The following is a 25,264-nucleotide window of genomic DNA, read 5'->3' on the forward strand; positions in this document are numbered from 1 at the left end:
AATGTTCCCCAGCTCTCCCCGTCCTTGGTTCTCTCCTGCAAGCCAGCAGCCCTGCAGTTTAGCCTGCATCTCCCGTACATGAACCCATCTCCTTCCAAGGGCCTTTCACCACACCCTCCACTGTTTCTTAGAGCACTGGCATGATTTGAACTTTTCTACATTCTGTTATAAATGAAGTTAGGATGTTTAGAACTAAATTAAGGATCATATTTTATGACTGAATTCCAGTGCCTCCTCTCTCCTGAGACAGAGCTCCTAAACAAGGTTCTGCAGGTGGAGACGAAGATGAACTTTTTTCTTCCTCAGGCTAGGAGCAGAGCGCTCAGGGGAGGCTTGGGCAGAAGCTTAGAGCCTTTCCAAACCCTGTAATATTTCAAAATAATTTTCACTCCTTTCATGAGGGCCTGGATTCACTGAATCCCTCATGCTGTCAAAGAGAAATGGAACGGTTTTTTTCCTTCACTTTTTCGAGAACATCAATGGGTTATAAAATAATGTGTTGACTTTTCTTGCAACACTTTACAGATACCATCCATTTTCTTCTTGCTTGTAAGGGTTAACCAGAAGAATGCTGTCGTCATTTTTCTATTCTTTTGGAAGGAGTGCCCCCTCTGCTCACCTCCACTTGCCTTTCTATGTATTTCTAATTGCCTTTGGTTTTCAGTAGTTTTAATAAGATTTACGTAATGTGTGTGTGTGTCAGTGGGAGGGGGTGTTATTCTGCTGTGCTGTGTTCTCTGAGATGCATGGATTCACGGTTGACTCGTCTCCATTTTTGGAAACAGAATTAGAAAAAAAGTCTGTGTGTGCCCAAAAACAATCCTCCCTGAAGTGGGCACAGGACCACCTGGGGGCGCTCAGGATCCACTGAGCACAAGAGCCAGCCTCAGGGCAGGTGCAGATGGGGGTTAAGGCCTGGTTTCCTGTCAGCCCTGTGGCTTCCTCTCCATAAAACAGTTTCCTCTGGGGCACTTCTCTGGATTGCTCATCCTGTTCTTCCTGTGAAGTTTCTGAAGAGGAAACATTTGTCAGAAAAAGAGAAAAACTTTCTCACATGCACCAAAGGCAGAGTCACCTACAGTCACTGACTCCTGTTTCTCAATGTCAATAAGTTCTCAATGCTTCTGAAGTTAGTCAGCTAAATCTATAAAAGAAACTATGTTTAACTCAACATGGCAGCCCAGCTCAATGTAACTCCAATGGCCAGCGAGCAGCAGGCAGGATACAGTGCATGCTGGGCATTCGGGCAGAGGGAGTTCACATCCAGTGCAAGAGAAGAAAGGCCCGTGGTGGTCACTGTCAGGACTCCAAGCCCACAGCTCCCATTATAGGTGTCCCCGGGCAAAGGAAGAGAGACCCCACCAATGTTTACTGAGGATGTTGAGTCTGACGGCTCCACACTCACATCCCAAATGAATATGAAAAGATTTACCAACTCTATTATTGAGGTGTCTGCTGAGGGCAGCACAGGCCTCTCAAAAAATTCCAAACTGGCTCAATAGGGCAGGAAAGGAGTCTGGCTCAGGGCTAATGATTTGATGGTGGTGTCAGGGTGGGAGTTTCTACTCAGGAGAAGTAGCTTGTGTTATTTGAACCTCACACTGGCATCAGATAAAGGAACTTCCATGATTTCTTACTAGATTTCCCATGTGTGGGGGGAAAGGAGGAGGAAAAATAAACCTTAATTCATCAGCAGTGAGGCACCAAAAATAGGACCTGACACTTTATTCTCCTTAGCAGCTTAAGAAAATGAGTGAAAAAAGAGATGAGGGTCCACTATATGTGAAAAGCAAACAGGTCTAAAGAAAATAAAAAGTTTTATTACTGTAAGCACATAATAAAAAAAAAGAGAAGAAAAAATTAGACATGCAGGAGTGCTGAATCAATGTCCTGGGGCGGGGCGGGGGAGCTTTTCATTATCCACAGTCAACAGTTTGTTCTGAAGTTCTCAGGTCAGCTTCCTGCTTCAAGATATGACAGGCCCCTATAGGATATACGAAAATGCTCAGTTTGTCATCCTTTACTAAAGTAGCCTTATAATTAGATGAAGTTCTGAATTTAATCTTCAGTTGTTTTAAATTAAAAAAAAAACACAATCGACAAATTAGGAAAGTGATAGTTTATTTTTTGTCAAGTGTTACAGCCATCCCATATGCTGGAAAGCATAGCTCTTTTTAAAGATTAGAGAAAGGCACTCCCAAGGTAAAGGGGTTTGGCAGAAGCTTTCTGCTGAATGGTTTGGCTAAACTGACAAATCAACAGGATACAGGAGGGGCTAAGGATGTTCATGGAGGTAGTCCTAGCACATGCATACTGAACAAACATGCATGTGACATGTGACCCCTGTTCACTTACCAGTGAAGATTTAGCATTTAAATTCATTACGGTTAGGCCCTATGTGTCAAAAGCAGAAGCAGAGACACAAAGGCACTCAGTGTGCAGCCTGTGTAAATTGCCAGATCCATGCCTTGGTCAGTGATCTCTGATCAGGAGATAGTTCCTGATATCAGTCTAGTGTTCCATCAAAGCTGGGGTTATGGGTTGAGGAACAGGAGGTAAGTTCATCAGGGGATAGTCTGCAATTGTCTTCACAGTGTTTGTCTCAGTGCCAGTGCTTACTGAGCCACTAGAGAAAAAGAATACCCTATTGGAAGTTAAAACATAGTTTATCTTTTAAGAGCAGGAGTGAATGGCAAAACCCTTGCCTGACATGCCCTTAGGTCTTGTTTCTAATTTGACATCTTATTGTCACAGAGAGTCTGTTCTGTCAGTTTTCTGATCTCTATTTTAACATAGTGCTGGTCATTGTTGTGTCTAAACCGCAAAAAGGAGTGGGTATAATGAGGCGTGTCTGATCTCTTGTTTTGTCATGGTTGGAAACCCGGTTTTTAGGTTTTTGGGGTCCCCAAGGCCAACAGATGGACTATATAGTCAGTTTGGGGTCTTAGGATTGTATTTTTCATTTACAGTTTATAAATATGAACCCAAATCATGACATTCTGCAATTTCCCTGCTGTGTTGTGGTTAAAAGTATCTGCTCAGATTCCTTCGAACGTGGTTAAAGAGCAATATTATACCCTGATGTTTCTTCCAATAGATACAATTTCCTGGTTTGTCGTTAGAGGATGTTGAAAAGATGTAGGAAAATGGTAGCTTTAATCTGTTGATGAATGGAGTCAGTAAAATTCAGTCATCACTTTCAATATTTTGTCATGCATGCAATAGGACAGAGGTGAGCACTGGGGGCAAATCGGTAAATTTATAGGCCTCCCAGCTACCAAATCATAGGTTAGTAACTGATGTCTCCCTGAGGGAGTTGACTATAATGCTGTAGAGCTATGGATAGAAACTTTGGCCAAGGAAGTTCAAGATTTCCTTAAGGTTTTGACAATTTTAGTTTCAGGATGATCTGAAGGTGGGGATCTCTGCAGGTTCTGAGGTGCACAGAATAGATCCCACCTCAGATTCAAACTCGTGTAATTTTCTGCTCTTCTTGTGGGGAGGAGAAGAATAGTGTAGAAGGAGGGCCAGCTGTATGCTACTCAGGATCTCTGTACATTGAGAAAAACGATGGAAGTGGGGAACACACGTCCTCAACATTTGTCACATTCCACATGGAAAAGGCAACTCCGTTCCAGGACATTGTGCAGAATCAAGAAGTAAAGCAATTGGCGCAAATGTAAGAATCACTACTGTTTACAGAGCGCATGATTGTGTCTATGTTATCCACAGAAATGAAGTAAAAGTGCGTGTTCTGTATAGAACCCACAGTGTGTGGGCCCTGAATTAGCACCTTCCTCCCTCCACCTGCAGGGAGCACAGCCAGATGCCTAGGGCTGCCCTCTGACGTCCCTAGCACGGCTGGTGCTGGAGCCACGTCCTGTGCTCCACTCTCAGGAGAAGAACGAGCTCTGCACTGATCTGAGCAGAGTCACAACTGGGACTCACGGGGGTACCCTTTGGGAAACTTGACACGTCTCTGTCTCAGTGACCTTGCTGGACTTTCCCAGAACAGTACAGAAGTTTAAGAAAGTTCCACCCAGTCCTCCTCCCTGTCTCCTTCACTCAGGGACCGACTTCCATCATATGCATTCAGCTTCCCCAGCTGCCTTCCACCCTCTCTGCATTTCATCCCAAAAGTGAGGACAGGTTCCTTAGGAAACCATGGGAGCTCAGGACACCAGGGGGCACTCAGGAAACCATGGGGAGCTCAGGACACCAGGGGGCGCTCTGGACACGAGTGGGTACTCAGGACATGAGAAGGTGCCCAGGACAACGAGGAGCACTAAGAACCACCGGGGGGCGCTCAGAACCACCAGGAGGCACCCATAGCACAACGGGTTACTCAGAATTCAAGGGGGTGCTCAGGAAACCTGAGGGTGCTCAGGACAGCAGAGGGTGCTCAGAACACCAGGGACACTCAGAACACCAGGAGTGCTCAGAAGAGAAGGGGGTGCTCAGATCACCAGGGTGCACCCTGGACACCAGGAGGGGCTAAGAACCACGAGAGGGTGCTCAAGACACCAGGGAGCGCTCAGAACCACCAGAGGTCACTCAGAAATCCAGAGGACACTCAGGACAGTGGGGGCACTCAGGACACCAGTGGGCACTCAGAACCACTAGGACACGCTCAGGACAGCAGAGGGTGCTCAGAATACTGGGGGCACTCAGAACACCACGGGTGCTCAGAATAGAAGGGGGTGCTCAGATCACCAGGGGGCTCTCCAGACACCAGGGGGTGCTAAGGACACCAGAGTGTGCTCAAAACACAAGGGGATGCTCAAAATACAAAGGGAGCTCAGATCACCAGGGGGCACTCAAGAAACCAGAGGGGACTCAAGACACCATAGGGTGCTCAGAAACACCAGGGGGCGTTCAGCACACCAGGTGTCTCAGAACCAGCAGGGCGTGCTCGGGACAGTAGGGGGCGCTCAGGTCACCAGGGTGTGCTCAAAACCAGGGGGAGCTCAGGCCACCAGGGTGTGCTGAAGACACCAGGGGTGCACTCAGAATACAACGGGAGCTCAGATGGCCAAGGGGTTCTCTGGAAACCAGGGAGCACTCGGGACACCAAGGAGTGCTCAGAGCCACCAGGGGGCGCTCAGAACCACCAGGGGGCATTCAGGAAAACGGGGTATTCAGCACACCAGGGGGTGCTCAGAATCACCAGGGGGCTCAGGACACCAGGGGACACTTAAGATACCGGGGGGCTCAGAACCGGCAGGGGAAGCTCAGGAAGCCAGGGGGCGCTCAGGACAGCAGGGGGCGCTCAGAACCACCAGGCATCCCATCCCAGAGCTTGCTATATGGTGACCCTGTGGCTCTGGGAGAGAACAGACAGTCCCAGTATTCATATGTGTTTCTATTTGGTGTTGAGGACTGAACGCAAATGATTCACCTTAGAATTTGGGCTGAGCTGGGGTTTTCTTGTTGCTATTTTAAAAGATGATTCCTGAAGACCTGAAGATATTTATTGTGGATGTATATGAGTGAGAGAAACAGTAGATATGTGTGTCAGCTTCTGATCGCTGTGTCTCTGTGTTTCCAGGTGTCCGGCGTGAGGTGCAGCTGGTGGAGATTTCTGGAGGCTTGGTAAAGCCTTGGGTGTCCCTGAGACTCTCCTGTGGTACCTCTGGGTTCAGTTTCAGTAGCTGCTACATGGACTCGGTCCACCAGGCTTCAGGGAAGGGGCTAGAGTGGGTCTCATGAATTAGTAGTGATGGAACTAGCACACACTATGCAGATGCCATGAAGGGTTGATTCACCATCTCCAGAGACAATTCCAAGAAGTCCCTTTATCTGCAAATAAACTGTGAGATCTGAGGACGTTGCTGTGTATTAATGTCTTAGAGACAAAGTGAGGGGAGATCAGTGTGAGCCCAGACACACACGTCCTGCAAGAACACATGTAGGAAATCAGCTGCAGAGGGAGCTCAGAACCCATTGATCAGAGTCAACCACAGAGACAGGTGCAGATGGAGCTTAAGGATGTGTTTCCTTCAGTGTTTGGAATTTCTTCTTCATCTGACAATTTCCCCAGAGAATGCCCCTAATTTCACAGTTCTGTGACTACCAATACCACCTACAATTTTTTAATCATTGTAATTGATATGGTTTGTTTCTGTGTCCCCAACCAAATCTCATCTTGACTTGTACTCCCATGATTTCCATGTGTGGTGGGAGGGACTTGGTGGGAGAAAACTGAATCACAGGGGCAAGTCTATTCCATGCTGTTCTTGTGATAGTGAATAAGTCTCATGAGATCCGATTTTTTAATGAAAAAGAGTAGTTTCTCTGCAAAAGATCTCTTGTCTGCCACCATGTGAGACATAGATTTAACTTTCCACTGCGATAGTGAGGCCTCCCCAGCCAAGTGGAAATGTAAGTCAATTGTATCTCTTCCTTGTGCATATTTCCCAGTCTCAGGTATGTCTTTATCCGCAGCATGAATATGGGCTGATACAGTAAATTGGTACCAGGAGTGGGGTCCTGCTGAAAAGATACTCAAAAATGTGGACACGACCCTGGAACTGGGTAACAGGCAGAGGTTGGAACACTTTGGAAGGCTCAGAAAATACAAGAAAATGTGGGGCAGTTTGGAAATTCCTAGAGACTTGTTGAAGAACATTTTTCAAAATACTGATAATGATACGTACAATGAAATCCAGGATGAGGTGGTCTCAGATGGAGATGAGGAACTTGTTGGGAACTGGAGCAAATGTTACTCTTGTTATGTTTTAGCAAAGAGACTGTTGGCATTTTGCCCTTGCCCTAAAGATTTGTGGAACTTTGAACTTGAGAAAGATGTTTTAGGTTATCTAGTGGAAGAAATTTCTAAGCAGGAAAACATTCAATAATTGACTTGTGTGCTGTTAAATACATTCAGTTTCATAAGGAAAGCAGACCATGAATAGTAGAAAAATTTGCAACCTGATAATGCAATAGAAAGAAAATACCATTTACTAAGGAGAAATTCAAGCTGGTGCAAAAATTTGCTTAAGTAACGAGGAACTGAATGTTAATCCTCAAAGACAATGAGAAAAATGTCTCTGTGGCATGTCAGAGGACTTTACCACAGCCCCTCAGCCCAGAGACCTAGGAGGAAAAAGTGGTGTTGTTGCGCAAGCCCAGTGTCCCCATGCTGTGTGCAGTCAGTCCCCACGCTGTGTGCAGCCTAGGCAGCTTCCACATAGTGTTGAGACTGCCAGTGCACAGAAGTCCAAAATTTAGGGTTTGGGAACCTCTGCCTAGATCTCAGAGGATGTATGGAAAAGTCTGGATGTCCAGGCAGAAGTTCGCTCCAGGGGTAGGGTTCTCATGGAGAACCTCTGCTAGGGCAGTGTGGAAGGGAAATGTGGGGTGGGAGCCCCCACACAGAGTCCCTACTGGGGCACCACGTACTGGAGCTGTGAGCAGAGGGCCACCATCCTCCTGACCCCAGAATGGTAGATCTACCATGAGCTTGCACCATGCACATTATCTATTCCCTGTGTTGTCTAATTCTGGAATTCCCGTAGCATAGAATCACAATTGGCAAGCTGCGCTCCTTTGTGGAACTTCATCATCAACTAGAGGAATTTCACATCAACTAGACAGTGCTGACATGCAGTTTCTTTAATTTTTAGTATTATTCACTTTATTACTTCTAAAGCTATTTAGCAGCTTTTTTGACCTGCTTTATTAAGTGAAATGGTTTTATGCATTTATACAGACATCAGATGTTTTCTGTATAGTCTGCATTCCATGTTGGGATCCTTAATCTCTTATTTACTTTTAATTTTTTATAAAGTAAGATCTAGACTTCCTGCTGTACATTGTGTGGAATTTGACAAATTTATGACATCACATATCTACCACTGCAGTATTACATGTGATAATTTTGTCATCCTTTAAAGTCTTCTATTTTTTACACATTCTCGCCTTCTACCCAAATTCCTAGCAAATACAAATTTCTTTTACTTTGTTTAATGTTTGGCCTTCTCCAGATTATCAGATAAATTAAATTATATATTGTGTAGCTTTATCAGACTGGTTTATTTTACCTAAAAATATGCATTTAAGTTTCATTCATGTGCTTTCATGATTTGATAGCTGTTCTTTATAATGGCAAAATTATTCCATTATGTGAATGTACCAGATTGTTTATTCACCTACAGACGAACTTTTTGAATGTTTATAGTTTTGGGAAAATATAAATGAAGCTATTGTAATTACTCATGTGTGCTTTTCTTTGTGGACATACTTTTAAAGTCAGTTAGATTAACACTTAAAAGCATGATTGCTGGATTGCATAGTCAAAGTGTGTTAGAATTTGACTAAATCCTGCCTCCTAGTAGTTCTGTGAAGTGGGGGGCACTCAGCTGACTCTGTATCCTTGTGGGAGGAATCCCAGTGCTCAGGGTGGGGCCTCCTGGGTCGATAGAGGCCCAGTTCCCTCTCAAGCCTTAGGGACAGCAGCACTTCTGCTCTGGATGCACACTAGGAAGCAGATGCCCCAGATGTGCACTGCCCAGGACCACAGAGATGCTCAGGACTCAGGTAGAAAGGGGCTCACTGAGGAGTAGATGTGGACTAGACAAGGAGGGGAACTTCTGGATAAATCCTGGGTCCTCCTTTAGCTGAACCATATCAAACCATCGGGAGACCTTCCACTACATTTTGGTGACCCATGCCCTGAGCTTTCCAAACTCTAACACAGTAAACTTGGTGAATTTAGCTGGAAGTGTGAAAAAACTGAAATGAAAACGACTCAAGTTGATTCTGTAACAATTGATCATTTTCCAGGGAACATCCCAACAATATTGATAATAATAATGTTAATGTCAAAATCCACACACTGTGAACATGATGGAAGTGTGTCTCATGGTATAATGAATTTATTTACTTGAAAATTGTGTTCACACCAGTCTTTTCCCACAGAAAATCCCACTTTCTCTTCTCACACAGTCAATTTCAGCAGCCTGATCCTCAGAGTTGGAAGCACCGTGTCCTCAGGGTATAGGAGGGGAAATCACTAGCATGGCCCTGGAGTCCTGGTGCCAGATCCTTCTCCATCTTTTTGGGAATCAAATGCGAATATTCTGTATCAATTTGAATAACTTTATACATAAATTATGATTCAGTTGACAAGAATATTACCTCACACACATACACACATAGGTTTTTAATATTTGTTTGTTGTCTTTTCCATAATAATCTCTTATAGTGTTTTACATTTATTTAATGTATTAGTTTTATTTTAATTTCATGTCGGTTTCCTCATTCCTTCCTCTTTGTATTGCATTTCCCTATAACTATCACCTATTTTATATACTTTGCAATGTAAAGCTCCCGGTGCAGCCAGCAGGGGGAGGAGAAGGAAATGGGTCACACTCCTGACCTCCCTGTACAGCCGCAGGTTCCCAAACACAGAGGTCCCTGCTCTGCACCTTCCCTGGGGACAGCTTTCTTATTGGTGGGTCCTGTGTTTAATTAATGAGAGTTTCTGTTTCAGGGGTGCCGACCCGGGTACAGCTACTGAATCCACTGCAGGAGTGGAAATAAGCTTCTAAAACACAGTATCACCCGAGAGACAACGGAGTTCATCCCTGTAGTGCCATGTGAATTCCAGATTCCTGAGCAGAGCCCCAGAATCATGAAAACTTATCATATGTGTCCTGTGCTGTGGGTATTCTGTGTCCCTGCACGTTCAGCTACATGTGTGGTGCCACTTACACTTAATGAGATGAGATTCCTGCTGCTTCTGTCGGGTCACTGGTGATGTCTGAAGCTACTTCTGGTTTCTGCTTTAATATGTAAAGAGCATGTCAATCATCACCCACATCCTTACAATAATATAAGCCTGGAAAATTGATTGTCAATGATTTCTTATATGAGTTGAAGAAATGAAATTGCAGGAAAACCTGGACCCCAAAGCTAGAAAGACATTACAATAGTGATCACCAGTCTGATGGAACAAACTTTCTGTGGCAATAAGATACCAAATTGTAAACAAGACCTAAGGTCACACCGGGCAAGGATTTAGTCAATCATCCCTACAGTTAAAAAAAATAGAATATGTTGTAACTTCCACAGGGGTTTTTCTGTTTCTGTAACAGTTAAACGAGCACTGGTCCTGAGACAAGCAATATTAAAACATTTGCAGCTCATGGAACTCCAGGCATCGGGTAGCTGTGCCCCTGTTCCACAGCCATAAATAGAGCATTGATTGGACAATTGGATTTCTGTAACTTTCTCTGAGAAGAAACCACTGACCTTGGACTTGTCCTGGCCAGTTCCTTGAGGCTGTGCACTGTGTGTCTTTCTGTCCCTGCACAAAGCCCTTTTGATGTGCAGGGCCCAACTGCAATTCATTTAGTTCTTAAGTCTTCACCCCAACGCAAACCTGAAATGCATGTAGCATGTGTGTTTGCTTATTACATATGGAGCCTGCATGCCATGTGAATATCCATAGTTCCTTCTATAGGCTGCTGAGTGTGTCCACTTGGCCAATCCATTTGTTTGAATTCATTTCTCATCTCTTCCTATCTTGAAGTGCCTGCTCACAGTCTCTGTGGGAGGCTTTGTTTCTCAACCTGTTAAGATGGCTGCCCTGCAGTATCAACCCTTTACCAGAAATAAAGTCTCCTTTCTAAATTTATAAATTGGGTGATTCTTTGGTTAGCAGCACAAACTGGCGGGAATTGTTCCATGGTAATTTCATAAATATCTGGAGGACAGATGTGAATAGGGTTAGGGTAAGATCTCCTGGGGACCACACACCCCACACTGTTATGGAATTCCCTCCAGAAACGTCTGGGTCCTCAAGATGACAATCCCAATAAGTTGTCTCATGGCTCTGTCATCAGGAGAACTATTCACTGACAAATATGCTCAGATCTTCCTCCAGACAGACTCTACAGAGAAAAAATACTTTTCAAGATCTTTATTCTATGTGAGCGGAAGGGATTAATTTCCGTCCCAGACAGCTTCATCTGAGCCTCCCTGTGTCATGGAAATGGGGTACAATTAATAAAATAACTGGGATAAGACTCAAGAAAATTATCTGTGGATGCTGCATCCAGGAGTGGGAGTACAGGATGGAGGAAAATCTGCTGTACCACTGGAGACTGCTTGTAAATGGTGAAACTTGGAGAAAGAACAGCAAGAAACCATTGGAATTCAATTTCAAGAATATATACTGCTCCCCTACCCAATAATCACCTCCTCAACAACATGATTAATCTGGATTAGAGAGAAAAGTGTGGCAATGCACAGACTCTGTCCAAGGACTAGAACTCAGGGAAACCAAAGGCAGTGGGAGAGAACAAGTCAAGGAGAGTGAAGTGATTTAAAGCCTCTAAGAACAACAGCTTCAGGACCAAGGTCACGACCCTCTCCCTCAGTGGCCTTAGATCTGCATCTCATGGGGCATCTGCAGGGTTCCCAGGTGAGAACTGGCAAAAACAAGGAGAAGACACATTCCCAATCTCTGGTAGTACTGAGCTTGTTTTAGCTCTGTTTGAAAAAAAAAAAAAAAAAAACAATAAAACAAAAACAACAGCAACAACAACAAACATAACAGGACTAGGGTCAGAGTTGGAAGCACTTCTCTTTGGCAAGACACTAGGAAGAAGGGCAAATTTGAGGCTCGTTACTGTGCAAATATGCCACTGTGTGTGTGTGTGTCTGTGTCTGTGTGTGTGTGTGTGTGGTGGGGGACTTTGAGACATAGGGTCTGTGTGTAAAGTAATAATCTGACATGATCTTCAACCAGAGAATCATAAAAAAGAGGCTGCCCCAAATTTGTCATCAGTTCCATGACTTCTCATGTGTCTGGACCGTATCAGTGCATCTGGAGCTCCAGGGAAGGGGCTCCCTGGTGGCTTTAGTGATTCCTCGCTTGCTGTGCTGAGGTCTCCCTGTAGATTATGTTGGGTTTTCTAAGGCCTATTTTCTATTCTAAGAGCTGTTGTGAGAAGTAATTGCTGTTGCTGAAGGAGCATTCTGAGCCAGGGCACAGCCACTTCTTACTAGGCTTGAGATGCTGGGGGAATAATTCTCTGTAAGACCAGACAGGAACTTCCATGCAGGGCGGAAGCTGAGCTTCAGTGGGTTTTGGGATGCACCCTGCACAGGATCCAGCCCTTGAGCAGGAATACAGGAGACTGAGGAGGGGTTTCCTCTTAGGGACTGGATATTCCTTATTTCAAAGCAATGATGACATAAAAGTTAAATAAATATTTAGCAAGTACTGATGTGTTAAATAAATAAATATTTAGCAAGTACTGATGTGTACATATACAAGTATTCTCTTGTATATGTAGTCTATACCTACTTCAAAAATTAATGTAAACCACCTTTAAAAGAAGAAATGTCTAGACCCTTCAAATGTATTTATAGTCAGGAATTGAGGGGTTGTTTTATTAACTCAGTGGGTGTTACTATCGGGAGACACACTCATCCCAGAAGTTAGATGGGCAGAGGGCAAGGCTCAGGGAAAGTTCACCTTGACAGTGAGCCACAGGAACAAGGAATCACATTGAGGACCATGTCCTGTGAGATTCTGGGTTTCTGTAAGACGAGTTCTGTCTTCATCGACATCTGAGCATGTCCGAGAGCAAATATCATTAACCAATGATCATGGCATGGAGCTCTGTATCCCGCTGTGGCGTGGTCCACGTGTCACCTATCTTCTTCCCCAGGGTGGGGTGGCCTGAGCTATGAAATACCTGCCTCATGAATATGCAAATGCACTGGTGTCTCCCGAGGTATATACAGATCTGTCCTTGTCCAGAGAACATCACACAACAACCACATCCCTCCCCTACAGACGCCCCCAGAGCACAGCACCTCACCATGCACTGGACCTGGAGGATCCTCCTCTTGGTGGCAGCAGCTACAGGTAAGAGAATCCTAGTTCCAGGGCTGATGAGGGGACTGGGTCCGGTCAAATGAGATCTCATACACTCCTGTGTCCTCTCCACAGGTGCCCACTCCCAGGTGCAGCTGGTGCAGTCTGGGGCTGAGGTGAAGAAGCCTGGGTCCTCAGTGAAGGTCTCCTGCAAGGCTTCCGGATACACCTTCACTGACTACTACATGCAGTGGGTGCGACAGGCCCCTGGACAAGGGCTTGAGTGGATGGGACGAATCAACCCAAAAACTGGTGGCACAGACTACGCACAGAAGTTCCAGGGCAGAGTCACCATGACCAGAGACACATCGACGAGCACAGCCTACATGGAGCTGAGCAGCCTGAGATCTGAGGACACGGCCGTGTATTACTGTGCAACAGACACAGTGTGAAAACCACATCCTGAGAGTGTCAGAAACCCTGAGGGAGGAGGCAGCTGTGCTGGGGCTGAGGAGATGACAGGATTTATGAGGTTTAAACATGTTTAGAAAATGGGTTAAGTAATCGATGAAAAGAAGCAATAGAAAAATGTATACACTCTAATTATATAGGAAATATTATTTTCAACTTTCACACTATAAGTAACATTCATGGAGTGGGAAAGGCGCCCATCAATCAGGCTGATGCAAACATTCCCATGGAGGCTTTTGGGGACATAAATTTTAAAATGGAATGGATACATCACTTGGAGCAGGATTACTTGATCACAAGGTAAGACTAAATATAAGTTCTAAGAAGTGGCCGACATTTTTTCCTAAATGTCTTTGCCACTCCCTTTACACTGCATTTATTTGAAAGCCCTTTTTAAGCTCACAGCAAAGTTGAGTAGAATAAACAGAGTTCCCACATACTCCCGCCCAAGACATGCACAGCCTTCTCCATAATCAACACCCTGCACTGAAGTAATAAATAACTTGCAACGGATGAACCCACGTGGACACATTCATTGTTTCCTTTTCTGGTGGTCCCTGATATAACAAGCCTAAGCTACCTTGATGTACCCCAGGTTCTTCAAGTGGGTCACTGGGAATTACGCCAGGTAGAGGGAAAGCGGGCGGGGCCATTGCTCTTTGCACTCTTTCCTCAAGCATCCATAAAATGTACGTTCACTTGGAGCTCCTGTTTCTCCTGGTTTTATAGGCCCCTCCCCTAGGGTAAGGTTTCCAAGTGTTTACAGCTGGGGTCCCCAATCCCTACGCTGTGGATCCGTTAAGGTGTGTGTTGTGTTAGGAACCAGGTCGCACAGCAGCAGTTGAGTGCAGGCGAGCGAGCATCACTGCCTGAGCTCCGCCTCCCGTCAGATCAGCTGCACATTAGATTATCCTACGAGCCAAATTCTATTGTGAACTGCCCATGCAAGGAATCTAGGCTGAGCGCTCCCTATGGGAATCTAATGCCTGATGATCGCAGGTGGAGCAGGTTCATCCCGTAACCACCCGCCGCCCTCATCCATGGAAAAATTGTCTTCCACGAAACGGTTCCCTGACGTCAAAATGGTTGAGGACACTGGTATAGAGGCAGGTGTGTGCCTCGGAAAGCCAGCAGCTTCTGGTGAATCCCATAAATAATGACCTTTAATGAGAAGTGGAGACTTGGGTCAGGAGGGACTTCGTGAATAATTCCCTTCAGCTGGATTCTAAACATGATAAGCTCTTTTCTGGATAAAGCCCCTTGTGCAGAAAATGCAAACACATGCATGGGATCCAGGCAGGAAAACAGCTTCCTTTACAAAGTGGTTGGGCACCTGGAAGGAGCTCTCAGGGTTGGGCACTGTATCCTTTGCTGGCTGCACTTTAGCCAGAGGCCTGAGTCTCATTGGCCTTGCAGCGGGAGAGCTTCCCTGGGGTCACAGGTTACAAAAGTACCTGTCATCCTCCAGCTGAGCAAGCCCATCGCGCGCTTGTCAGTGTCAACCCCATGAGGGGCGCACTCGGGAAGGTGACAAGACGCTCACAAACCTCCTCCCACCAGTTATCCACCACCACACACTCAACGGCAGCCCGTGCTCCAGGAAGGGACAGGGGCCTGCAGGGATAAACAGAACGGAAGTATTTTCTTACCTGGGAAAGACACTGCCAAATACCCCATGTTTCAGGAAGGTTAACTCATAAGTGTTCAGGAAGTGACTGAAGGACAGTGGTGGGTGAGGCGACGGGACAGTCTCTGGGCTGCACATGAGAAGGGTTCCCTCCCCACGCAAGCTTTTCCTCCAGGAGCTGCACCAGGAACTCATAGAGGATCAGGAAGGATTCTGAGAACATTCTTCTGTGGTGCTGCCTAAAGGGGGAACATAAATTATAAAAAAGTAATCAATTCTAAACAAAGTATCACATTTGTTATCACACTAGGCATGTCCACCTCTGTCCTGGAGTTGTTTCAGGGAGTAATTGGGGCCAGCGATAAGGAGCACAGGCTCGGATATCAGGGCTTACTCATCCCAGACATGAGCTCTTAGACACATACTTAGCATTTGTACATGGAGAAACCATTGGCTCTGACAAAACATAATTTGCACAAATATGTACATATAAAATAGGGTGATCCTTTCACAGTGTTTATCACAGCATAGTTTTATAATAAGACAGCATATTTTCCAAATATCATCATTGTCACTAAACTACTGCAAGGCACAGCCTTCTCATTTGGGGACCGTCTTCTCCTCAGGAGTCCCACCCCAGTGCCTGCTATATAGTAGGAGACATGCAAATATCGTCCTCCATCTGCTGATGAAAACCAGCCCAGCCCTGACCCTGCAGCTCTGGGAGAGGATCCCCAGCCTGGGATTCCCAGGAGTTTCCACTTGGTGACCAGCACTGAACACAGACCACCAACCATGGAGTCTGGGCTGAGCTGGGTTTTCCTTGTTGCTATTTTAAAAGGTAATTGATGGTAAACTAGAGACACTGAGTGTGAGTGGACGTGAGTGAGGGAAACAGTGGATTTGTGTGGCAGTCTCTGATGCGGGTGTCTCTGTGTTTGCAGGTGTCCAGTGTGAGGTGCAGCTGGTGGAGTCTGGAGGAGGCTTGGTACAGCCTGAGGGGTCCCTGAGACTCTCTTGTGCAACCTCCGATTCACCTTCAGTGACCACTACACGAGCTGGGTCCGCCAGGCTCCAGGGAAGGGGCCGGAGTGGGTAGGTTTAATTAGAAACAAAGCTAACGGTGGCACAACAGAATAGTCCGCATCTGTGAAAGGCAGATGCACCATCTCAAGAGATGATTCCAAAGCATCGCCTATCTGCAAATGAGCAGCCTGAAAACCGAGGACACGGCCGTGTATTACTGTACTAGGGACACAGTGAGGCGAGGTCAGTGTGAGCCCAGACACAAACCCCCCTGCAGGGGCGCGCGGGGCCACCAGGGGGCGCTCGGGACCCACGGAGGACGGGACAGGTCCCAGGAGCAGGTGCAGGGGGAGGTTTCCTTTCTCATCAACTGGAAAAGTCAGATTTGTGTTTGCCGGACTCTGGAGCATTCTAGGCTGTAACATTTTATTACTTGTGTTTATTATGAATTTATTATTGTTAGTATTTAAATTTTAGTAATTTAAAAATTATATATATATTTAAGTATACACTTTAATGAAATAAACATTCCTAATTATTTGCACCGATTCTTCCAGAGTTTTATTAACATTTGTTGACATCAGCAGCTACAAAGCTATAGGGACACAAATTTACAACCATAGAAAGATGTATAGGCCAGGCGCGGTGGCTCACGCGTGTAATCTCAGCACCTTGGAAACCCTAGGGGGACGGATCTCTTGAGGCCAGGAGTTCGAGACCAGCCTGGGCAACATAGTGAAACTCCGTCTCTACTAAAAATACAAAACTTATCTGGGCGTATTGGCACGCGCCTTCAATCCCAGCTACTCGGTAAGCTGAGGCAGGAGAATCACTTGAACACGGAAGGCAAAGATTGAAGTGAGCTAAGATGGCACCACTGCACTCCAGCCTGGGCAACAGAACAAAATTCGGTCTCAAAAAAATTAAAAAGAAAGAAAGAAAGAAAAATGTGTAAATACACAGACATATGCATATATGTGTAGGAATTCATAATAAACATTACAATAAATTAATTCTAAAAATATGTCCTAAGGCCGGGCGCGGTGGCTCAAGCCTGTAATCCCAGCACTTTGGGAGGCCGAGGTGGGCGGATCACGAGGTCAGGAGATCGAGACCATCCTGGCTAACACGGTGAAACCCCGTCTCTACTAAAAAATACAAAAAACTAGCCAGGCAAGGCGGCAGGCGCCTGTAGTCCCAGCTACTCGGGAGGCTGAGGCAGGAGAATGGCGTGAACCCGGGAGGCGGAGCTTGCAATGAGCTGAGATCCGGCCACTGCACTCCAGCCTGGGCGACAGAGTGAGACTCCATCTCAAAAAAAAAAAAAAAAAAAAAAAGTCCTAAAAATAAAACTTATTGATGAGTTAAATGTAAATTATTAGAGTATTTGATAATTGATTTTGGTTATTTTAAATTATTTACATCAATTAATTTAAATTTGTTCATTTAACTACTGTTCAATAGTGGTCATTTCAAATGTGGTTGTCACAATAAATGATAAGAATTTGAAGTGATAACTGATAATTATCTTAATCATTTCTTAATTATCTTAGTTATTCCATATTGTATTCACAAATCATAACATTGCTTATTACCTGGTAAATATAAACAACCATAATTTGTGAATTTAAAATTTTTTGTTTTAATTTTTTTAAATTTATCCCACATCATTATCTTTTTCTTCAGTTCCAAATCTCATTTGATCGTCTCGAAGGACCATCTGCACCCCTGTCTCCTGAAGACTTCTGGGAGTGGCTGCAGGATGGGCAAAAGCGGATGCCTCGTGTGAGTCCATACGACCTGGAGCCTCCCTCTCCTTGGGTTAGGCCATCTCCTCAGGATCACAGGCTAGTATTGCAGGTAAAACCTCTAAATGTATTTTTTTCCAGCTACCAAGTCATAGGACAATAACAGAAGCATCCTTGGGGCAGAGAACCATAATGCCACACTGTTAGTAGGAGTACATTTGTCCATGGGAGTTCCAGGGTTTATTAAAATTATGATAATTTTAATGTAAGAATATAATTCTTCTAAACTTATGTGGAAGATTATGGGAGGTTATAACAATGTCATGCTTTAGTATCAGGCATGCATCACAGAATCACTTTATAATAGTTCCTTTCATGGGTGTACTTCACTCAATTCATGCAACACCTGGCAGGTTAGAGGCTAAAAATACAAAATACAAAAGTTTTTAATCATCTGAAAGGGCTGTAGCCTTTTCTCAAGGAATTATTTCAAGACATGGAGAACAGATAGATGATAAATAAAATACATTCACATCCCCGTAAGGAAAGTTTACCTAAATGTGTCCAAAGGGCCCTGCGGCTTGGTTTCCGTCTAGGTCCCAATGTTCGGGTTCTCCCAGGATTTTGTGGCTAGCTGGGTCACAGCTCATCAAGAATTAACCTCTGCTATTCCCTCAATTTGTTTATTTAATCTGATAACCAGTTTGTCTATAAACTGTAGAGTTGAAATGCAACAAATATTCATTTGAAATAATCTGGCACAAATTATCTAAACAAAGTTGATAATGATGTTTTCTCATTCATTTGTATTTAAGATCAGAGGCTAAGCCTTGGTATTTTTGATAACATCTGTGGCTCTCTCAGCAGTTTTCTCTTCTGAGGATATGATATGGTGTGGCAGTTTTCTTAGCTTCAGTGTTACCTCTTTTTGCGTTGACTTCCATCTTTATACTTGCCCGGAATCTGGGATATAGGAGTTCCTCTAAGAGTTCCCTAACGTGTCCATTTTGCCGGGTTTTCCAGAACATATTAAGAAATAAAGCGTATTCAATTAAGGAAAGAAGAAGTCAAATTGTAGCTGTTTGCAGATGACATGATTGTATAGTTAGAAAACCCCATTGTGTCAGCCCAAAATCTCCTTAAGATAATAAACAACTTCAACAAAGTCTCAGGATACAAAATCAATGTGCAAAAATCACAAGCATTCTTATACACCAATAACAGACAAACAGAGAGCCAAATCATGAGTGAACTCCCATTCACAATAGCTTAAAATAGAATAAAATACCTAGGAATCCAACTTACAAGGGATGTGAAGGACCTCCTCAAGGAGAACTACAAACCACTGCTCAATGAAATAAAAGAGGACACAAACAAATGGAAGAACATTCCAGGCTCATGGATAGGAAGAATAAATATTGTGAAAACGGCCATACTGCCCAAGGTAATTTATAGATTCAATGCCATCCCCATTAAGCTACCAATGACTTTCTTCACAAAATTGGAAAAAAAAAAACTACTTTAAAGTTCATATAGAACCAAAAAGCAGCCCGTATTGCCAAGACAATCCTAAGCCAAAAGAACAAAGCTGGAGGCATCATGCTACCTGACTTCAAACTATACTACAAGACTACAGTAACCAAAACAGCATGGTACTGGTACTAAAACAGAGATATAGACCAGTGGAACAGGATAGAGCCCTTGGAAGTAATACCATACATCTATGACCATCTGATCTTTGACAAACTTGATGAAAACAAGAAATGGGGAAAGGATTCCCTATTTAATAAATGGTGCTGGGAAAACTGGCTCGCCATACGTAGAAAGCTGAAACTGGATACCTTCCTTACACCTTATACAAAAATTAATTCAAGATGGATTAAAGACTTAAATTTTAGTCCTAAAACCATAAAAACCCTAGAAGAAAACCTAGGGAATACCATTCAGGACATAGGCATGGGCAAGGACTTCATGACTAAAACACTAAAAGCAATGGCAACAAAAGCCAAAAGTGACAAATGGGATCTAATTAAACTAAAGAGTTTCTGCACCACAAAAGAAACTATCATCAGATTGAACAGGCAACTTACAGAATGGGAGAAAATTTTTACAATCTACCCGTCTGACAAAGGGCTAAGATTGAGAATCTACAAAGAACTTAAATTTACAAGAAAAAATCAAACAACCCCATCAAAAAGTGGGCAAAGGGTATGAACGTATGAACAGACACTTCTCAAAAGAAGACATTTATGCAGCCAACATACACATGAAAAAATGCTCACTATCACTGCAATCAGAGAAATGCAAATCAAAACCACATTGAGATACCATCTCACACCAGTTAGAATGGTGATCATTAAAAAGTCAGGAAACAACAGGTGCTGGAGAGGATGTGGAGAAATAGGAATGCTTTTACATTGTTGATGGGACTGTAAACTACTTCAACCATTGTGGAAGACAGTGTGGTGATTCCTCAGGGATCTAGAACTAGAAATATCAATTGACCCAGTCATCCTATTACTGGGCATATACGCAAAGAATGATAAATCATGCTGCTATAAAGACACATGCACACGTATGTTTACTGCGGCACTATTCACAATAGCAAAGACTTGGAACCAACCCAAATGTCCATCAATGATAGACTGAAAATGTGGCACATATACACCATGGAATACTATGCAGCCATAAAAAGGATGAGTTCATGTCCTTTGTAGGGACATGGATAAAGCTAGAAACCATCATTTTGAGCATGCTATCGCAAGAACAGAAAACCAAACACCACATGTTCTCACTCATAGTTGGGAATTGAACAATGAGAACACTTGGACACAGTAAAGGGAACATCACACACTGGGGCCTGTCGTGGGGTGGGGGAGGGGGCAGGGATAGTGTTAGGAGGTATGTAATGTATCTAATGTAAATGACGAGTTAACGGGTGCAGAACACCCACATGGCACATGTATACATGTGTAACAAACCTGCATGTTGTGTACATGTACCCTGGAACTTAAAGTATAATTTTAAAAAAGATATCATATTCAACTGACAATTGTAAAATTGGTTGAAGGCAAGAGAATAAAGGGATGTTTTCTGACCTGTCATGGGTCCATATTGTGATCCTGAGTCTGGGTGTCAGCTTTCCTGTGTTTCTGAACTTCCTCCAGATGAGATGTCCGTCTGTGTGTTCTTGCTCTTTTCCCTGAGGAGAGTCCTCTTGTTTTCCCCAGTTGTTCCCTCCCACAGCTCCAATGTTCTATTATGGTGTTATCACCTTCCAGATTTGCTGAACTGACCTGGAGATTAAGGCTTTGATTCAGTAAGAAAGGGGGAGGTAGTTCTCAAAGGAACTTAGGTGAAGACCTCTTTTCCCATCTCAGTTCCTAAGGGATTGCCTGAGTGCCCCTAAGATACTGGTTTTGGTGGCTTGCCCCTGCAGAGTAATTTCTTAGTTCTGCAAAGGGGATAAAGGAGGTGGGTCCAAATGCATTTCAGAGTGTAGGTTCTTTTTCTCTCTCAGACAGACACATTGGCAGAGAAAGATTTTTGTGACTTTCCCCATTATTGGGAAAAAATTATTCAAGAGGAGAGGAAAGCTCTTCTGTATGTGGTCCCTGAGAAATTCACACAACAGATTTACCACACTTGACTTCAAGCAATCCAATATATATGTGTGTTTTCATCTTGTAGTAGCCCACATTTTATATGCCAGACTCTGCCCCAGTTCAGCTCATACCCTGGCCTTGTTACTGCCTACAAGAACTTGCCACTCCCTGGATTTCAGATTTGATGTTTCTCTTAAAACTTCAAGTATTTAAAATATTTTAAAAACTTTGCAAAACCCCATCTTCTCTGTTTATCTGTTATTGTTGATGCTGTTATTGTAAAAAAATAAGCAAAATACATTCTTCATCTATGTACATTTCAAAACTGAGTTGCAGATGTTTTTGGTAAGACCCAGAGTAATGAAAGAAAGCAAATATTGTATAGCTGCTTAATAGAAAAACAAACTATGGTAAATTTATTCACTAAAATGCTACCCATCATTTATAATAAATAAATGCCTGAGACACAGAACAACAAGGTAAAATAGCTAAGTATTTATGTTGAGTAAAACAAGCCAAACAAATAAGAATATATACGATGTAACTTCATTTGTATAAATTCTGATAAATAAAGATATATCTAAAAGTATAATGAAGATTGGTGGTTGCCAGGGGAAATAAGAGAAGAAGGGAAGGGGAGAGAGGAGGAATACAGCAGAACAAGAAGAAATGTTGAGAAGAATTCACTTGTCCACTTTCTTGATAATGATGACAGTCACATCACGTTTATTAATTGTACATTTTAAATATATGAAGTTTATTATCTTTCAATTAAGCCACGTAGAATGTATTACAAGCAAACAAATGGAAATTTAGACAGGCATGGAATAATAGAAAGATACAAAAATATGTTAAATGTCACAAGTAACTGAAAATTAATGTGCCTGGCCCCTAGTTCTCTCCACATTTTCAGGTGAGAGCTGGAATGCGGCAACATCACACATGCTCTTATTACGGAAAGTGGGTTCTGAAAACCACAGTAGGAATGTCCAGCTTTGTCCTGGAGTTGGTTTAGGGAGCAGTCAGAGCCAGTGTCAAGGAGCACAGGGCCAGATACTGGGCTTCACGCATTCCAGACAGGAGCTCCTAGATGCATACAGAGTCCCCACCACGTGTGGGTTCACTTCCACATCTGTAAATGGAGAAAATATTGACTCCTACAGAACATAATTTACACAAATATTTAAAGATGAAATAGGGTGATCAGGGCAAAGTGCTTATCACAGTACAATTTCATAATAAGGCAGCATATTTTCCAAATTCCATCATTATCTGCAAACTTCTGCAGGGCACCGTCTTATTATCTAGGTACAGCCTACTCCTCAAGCGTCCCACCCTGAAGCTTGCTATATAGTAGGAGACATGCAAATAGGGTCCTCCCTCTACTGATGAAAACCGACCCAACCCTGACCCTGCAGCTCTGAGAGAAGAGCCTTAGCCCTGGGTTCCAAGGCACTTCCACTTGGGGATCAGCACTGAACACAAAGGACTCACCATGGAGTTGGGGCTGAGCTGGGTTTTCCTTGTTGCTATTTTAAAAGGTGATTCAGGGAAAACTTGAGAGATTGAGTGTGAGTGGATATGAGTGAGAGAAACAGTGGGTTTGTGTGGCAGTTTCTGACCAGGCTTTCTCTTTATTTGCAGGTGTCCAGTGTGAGGTGCAGCTGGCGGAGTCTGGGGGAGGCTTGGTCCAGCCTGGAGGGTCCCTGAGACTCTCCTGTGCAGCCTCTGGATTCACCTTCAGTAGTTACGACATGAGCTGGGTCCGCCAGGCTCCAGGAAAGGGACTGGAGTGGGTCTCATCCATTAGTAACACTGGTAAAACCATATACTACGCTGACTCCGTGAAGGGCCGATTCACCATCTCCAGAGACAACGCCAAGAACTCGCTGTCTCTGCAAATGAACAGCCTGAGAGCCGAGGACACGGCCGTGTATTACTGTACTAGGGACACAGTGAGGCGAGGTCAGGGTGAGCCCAGACACAAACCTCCCTGCAGGGGCGCGCGGGGCCACCAGGGGGCGCCCGGGACACAAAACTCCCCTGCAGGGGTCCCCGTGACCACCAGGGGGCGCCCGGACACTGAGCTCGGGGCTGTCTCCGGGGCAGGAGCCGGTGCTGCTAAGGCCTGGCTTCCTGTCATGGTCTGCGGCTGCCTCATTGTCAAATTTCCCCAGGGAACGTCTCCAGATTTACAATCTGTACTAACAGTTCATGTCTGCAAATGCAAAACGTTTTTGTCCTTCTTGTTTCTTTGTTTCTGTAACAGGAAGACACACCCTCACCTCCATAGAAACAACAGTGCCACTTTGGGTGCAGATAATCCTTCTGTGATCAGCAGGATGAAAGTCCCGAGGACCTGGAGAGTGTTTGCCAGTTAGACTCAGGGCAGAGACCTCCATAGGAATCTCTGATTAGAACAGGCTTTGAGTTCTGATGGGAGCCAAGAGAGAGGCTCACTCAGGGCCAGGGTCCTTAAAACCTTATGGTTTTCACAGTTATCCCCCCTTGTCTTGTAAAAATGGGCACATCTGACTCAGACTGATTCAGTTGACCCTCTTTCTACTAATCCATTTTCCTACTCTGCAGACTTGATTCTCACAATTTGCTTTCTTCTTCTCTTCTCTGTAACCTGAAGATGTGTTTTCTGTAGTCTAAATTCCAGGGCTCGGGTCTGCATGACCTGGGTAGGCTGAGGGGACTTTCTCACTCACCGTTGCCTGGACTCTCCTGCTGCCTTCTGTGAACGAAGACGTTTGGAAAATGAAGTGGACATTAGTCATGAAGGGAATAATACTAGTTTTCTCCAATGGGATACTGATGTAGAGCTGACCTTGTGCTTCTCACACTGTCACAGAGTTTGGACTCTCACCTGTGACTTTGGGGAGAGCTGAGGATGGACACTCCATTGTGCTGTGAGCTCTGGGTAACAGTAATTATAGGGTCTGGCTAGGCAGCCTAAGGTCAATACTGCTGGCCTTTGGGCAAGAGAGGCTGGAATTCCTGGGAAGACCTGCATCTGCCATCCACCACGGAGTCCCATCGTCTTCGGTTATGCTCTGACTGAGTCCCCCCCACCTAGATTATCTAGAACATTCTTTGTGACTTAGAAAAAATAAAGGGGGCTCTCCTAACACCTGTATTATGCCATGGGAGCAACACCTATGTTAGTGTGTGATTGAATAGATGCGACAATGGTCTAGTCAAGGTGATACATAAAATTGATTGTTGCCATTACAATATTTTATTTTATTTTTAGCAATATAGTCATGCTCATATTATGAATATTTTTGCTACATTGTTTTTATGTCTGAAGTTTTTGAGTAAGAACAGCTTCATCTTGAATGGGGATGGGAAAAATAAGAATCAGAGCTACTGGCAACAATCCCTGTTAGCTAAGGCATTCTTAGTCACAGGATGAGATAGGAGGTCTGCATAAGATCCAGGTCATAAAGACCTTGCTGATGAAGGTTACAGTAAAGAAGCTGGACAAAGCCCACCAAAACCAAGACTGTGACCAAAGTGACCACTGTTCATCCTCACTGCTTATTGTATGCTTGTTATAATGCCTTACCATGCTAAAACCCACTCCCCCCAGCATCATTACAGTTTACACATGTTATGGTAACATCAGGAAGTTTCCTTGTATAGTCTAAAAAGGAGAGGAGGAACCTTTAGCTTCGGAATTGCCCGGAGTACTCATGAATAATCCAACCCTTGTAAGAAGTGCATCCATCCTTTTGAGAGAAAATGCACAGGGGTTGGCATGAGGCTGGGAAGCTGACGGCATATGATGGAAGCCTTTCCCTGAATGAAGGAGAGAGGGAGGGTGGATTGGGTGAAACGTTCCTATATTTCTGCGCTGTGCAAGGAAGGTGCAAAATATAATTTATTCTGGTGTAGTCAGTGCTGCCTCTCAGGGGATCCCCAAGACTCCCAGAAATGGCTCTGCTTA

General features: G+C 44.2%; 2 gene segments (V, D, J or C); both read left to right on the forward strand.

The window, feature by feature from the left end:
• LOC105464766 (immunoglobulin heavy variable 3-23-like) overlaps positions 1-25,264 on the forward strand; it is a 350,273-nt gene that overhangs the window by 208,463 nt on the left and 116,546 nt on the right.
• On the forward strand, positions 12,800-13,299 carry LOC105464750 (immunoglobulin heavy variable 1-2-like). The segment is given in 2 exon segments: positions 12,800-12,883; positions 12,968-13,299. Coding segments are annotated over 2 exon segments (363 nt in total).

The sequence above is a fragment of the Macaca nemestrina genome, chromosome 7, assembly GCF_043159975.1.
Source record: "Macaca nemestrina isolate mMacNem1 chromosome 7, mMacNem.hap1, whole genome shotgun sequence".
NCBI classification, from domain to species: domain Eukaryota; kingdom Metazoa; phylum Chordata; class Mammalia; order Primates; family Cercopithecidae; genus Macaca; species Macaca nemestrina.